We start from the raw sequence: 3,356 nt of genomic DNA on the forward strand, positions 1-3,356 counted from the left end.
GACGTGAAGAAGGGAGCAAGTTGCACATGGGGAAAAAAACGCGCCTGATTTAAATGTCACACCTGAACGCTCACATCCTTTTAATTATGTTTGGAATTATGAACATTGCTCAACATCATGAAAATTAAACATTATTTTCAATAAGCAATCCTGAAAAATATTTGGGGGTGCTTAACTTTTTTCCAGGTGTATATATATAGATATATAAACATGTATAACACATATTGTTTTTCAAATATTTTCTGGTTATTTAAAGTTTTAGAGAATTTAAAACTCAGAATTGCATAAATTGCAAGAAAAGAAAAGTAAATTTCACACCAGAATTAAATATTCTGATATATTTAATTTTTAATGTACAGATCTGTCTGTGCTAATGTTTCATCAGCATTAGGTAGGATCAGTCTGCTTGATTTACATTCACCCAATATTGTAATAGATCTTTTGTTTTTTGTATATAAATATTTGATCACAGTCATGATCAATCTAGTTTTTTGTCCATGTTTGACCAGAGTCAAGGTAGAAGCAACCTGCTAGATTTCAGATTGAACCAATTCTTTGATCAGTTTGCTGTTGTGTCCCTGTTTGACCAGAATCAACGTAGAAACAGGCTGCTTGGTTTAAGATTGAACCAGTTCTTTGATGAGTTTGCTGTTGTGTCCCTGTTTGACCAGAATCAACGTAGAAACAGGCTGCTTGGTTTAAGATTGAACCAGTTCTTTGATCAGTTTGCTATTGTGTCTATCTGGTCAACACTGTTTACACTTTCCTCTTTTGGGTCCGGGTTCACCATCATCACTAGATGGAGAGTTAGCATCCTCTTGTCTCATTGCCTCTTCATCATCACACATTTGAAAACCACTTGACTCATATTCACCATTTTCTAAACTATCTGAGTCAAGTGCATTAAGCATTTTTACATAGTAATTAAGGTTTTTACTCACCACTCTAGCAATATGTTCACGGTCAGTATGCAGTTGTTGTACATTCCGCTTAGGCATCTTGTTGGTTACTGACGGGCTGAGTGTAAAACATTGAGAGAAACCATATATCGACATTAGGTGGGATGTTGATAAATACTTTCCAACTCATTTTACTCCCATAAGTCATGCATGGGAAACATCCCAGTTGCAGTGTGAGGGGGTGGGAGCACTGGGAAATATACGTCCCAGCTGCAGAGAAAGGGTTAAATTTAGAAATTAAATTTATTGATAACTTTAAAGACTTACCTGAAATAAATTACACTAGTACCTAAGTTATGAAGATGTTCAAATTTAGATGTCAAATTTACTTGAAAATGTAGCAAGATAAGTAGAGCTAATAAGTAAGCTAACTGAAAATATGTGGGTCATATTATTTTTATAGTAATTATGTCTCAGTTGTAAACATTTATGAACTGTATAAAGTGTAAATTGTTTTACATTTCACTGTACACTTAGGAGGCTGTGGAAGTTAAGAAAATACTAAATGTTTTATGCGTAATTTCTACACTACCAGCACTGAGTGACGACTTGAAACAAGATTGTTGGTTGCTTGAAAGTTTAGTTGGTAAGAGATTTCTTTAGATTATTTTATAAAGTTTGATAATAGAATTACTGTACATAATATCAACTGAGGAAGTAAAGAACTTTGATTGGCAGTGATTATTTCAGTGAAATGCGAGAACTCCTATCATTATTTCCACCAAGACAATTTTCTTTTAATGCAAACTCTGACCATTTTCCTATTATTTTCAAGCATTATGATTAAATTCTACATCAGTTTTCTTTATTTTTAAAGGTATGACATCATCATCTAAGCCTTATTTTTGTGTTTGATCAATAATTATCTTACACAGAATTTGTTTTCTATGGTAATAAACTTGGAGTACATTGAAATTATGTGTATGATATAACATTGCAGTAAGGCTGATAATAATACAATGACATCATTTTTTACTGGTTCAATATGGGTTTACAACAGTAAGAGGTCTTTATACAGAGCACAGTATTTAATGGTAATGTTGTGCTTCACCAGTGTATAGTGACTTTGTTCTCTGTCTTCTTTAAACCACAGTTATTTCCCCTAGGGATGTAGATGATGTTAGTAGAATGATAAATGAACATAGCACAAAAATTACATTAAATTAAGAAACCCCGATGCATTTGTGTTACACTGAAGGACTAGAAAATATAGTGTTTATTTTTTTTAAAGGATCTTTGTTCTTAATTCCATTGATTGTAATACTGTTTTCTCTTGTTATTCATGCTATACAAATATATACTTTAATTACTAAACTTCACATAAAATTTCATGTGTTTTTATTAAATAAAATTCATAAAAGGCAAAAGTTGTTTAAGAACATTAGTACATTCTTGTAAGAAAATTTAATTGAATGAAGATAAATACCTAAGACTTTTATACTTGTTGCTATTAGATGTGGCCCTAAGGGGATGGCTGAGCAGTAAGTCAGAGAGCTTATAACAATAAAAATCAGGTTTTGATACCTGCAGTGGACAGATCATAGGTAGCACATTGTGTAGCTCTGTGTTTAACAAGATGCAAACAGCTGTTAGATGTTTTTGAAATGAAAAATACATTGATTATAAATAAAGTAATTATTATTTCTTTTGAAGTATAATCCTGTATAAGTTTTTAATTTGCTCTTTATTTCCCTTTTTAGAAACTCTTAAAAGCATCCACCTACTAGGGAAGACTGGTACTAACTATTTCACACCCATTCAGAGCTTGCAGGAAATAAATGACTGTAGTCTTTCCATTGAGACTCATCCTGCTTATGAATTCAAGAAAAATTTGATTCGTTTAATAGGAAACTTATGTTATGAGTACCAAAGAAATCAAGATATGGTATGTATGATTAATTACTTAGAAATAATTTTTCACTTCCACAGAATTAGGGAACCTCATTACTAAATGTAAAAAAAAGTGTTATATCAGATATATTAATTATATATATATATGAATAGACCTTATATCAAATATATTAATGGTATGTGAAGAGATCTTTTGTCCGTTAAATTAATTGTATGCGAAGAGACCTTTTGTCCATTAAATTAATTGTATGTGAAGAGACCTTTTGTCTGTTAAATTAATTGTATGTGAAGAGATCTTATATCAGTTAAATTAATTGTATGTGAAGAGACCTTTTGTCCGTTAAATTAATTGTATGTGAAGAGATCTTATATCAGTTAAATTAATTGTATGTGAAGAGATCTTTTGTCCATTAAATTAATTGTATATGAAGAGATCTTATATCAGTTAAATTAATTGTATGTGAAGAGATCTTTTGTCCCTTAAATTAATCGTATGTGAAGAGATCTTATATCAGTTAAATTAATTATATGTGAAGAGACCTTTTG

General features: G+C 31.0%; 1 protein-coding gene across 1 annotated transcript in view; it reads left to right on the forward strand.

The window, feature by feature from the left end:
* LOC106464804 (ataxin-10-like) overlaps positions 1-3,356 on the forward strand; it is a 31,608-nt gene that overhangs the window by 23,846 nt on the left and 4,406 nt on the right. Inside the window, exons 8-9 of the mRNA XM_013924962.2 lie at positions 1,437-1,545; positions 2,660-2,844. Of these exons, the coding sequence (XP_013780416.2) occupies positions 1,437-1,545; positions 2,660-2,844 (294 nt within the window). The remainder of the gene's footprint in view (positions 1-1,436; positions 1,546-2,659; positions 2,845-3,356) is intronic.

This window comes from Limulus polyphemus, unplaced genomic scaffold (assembly GCF_000517525.1).
Source record: "Limulus polyphemus unplaced genomic scaffold, Limulus_polyphemus-2.1.2 Scaffold1746, whole genome shotgun sequence".
Lineage (NCBI taxonomy): Eukaryota > Metazoa > Arthropoda > Merostomata > Xiphosura > Limulidae > Limulus > Limulus polyphemus.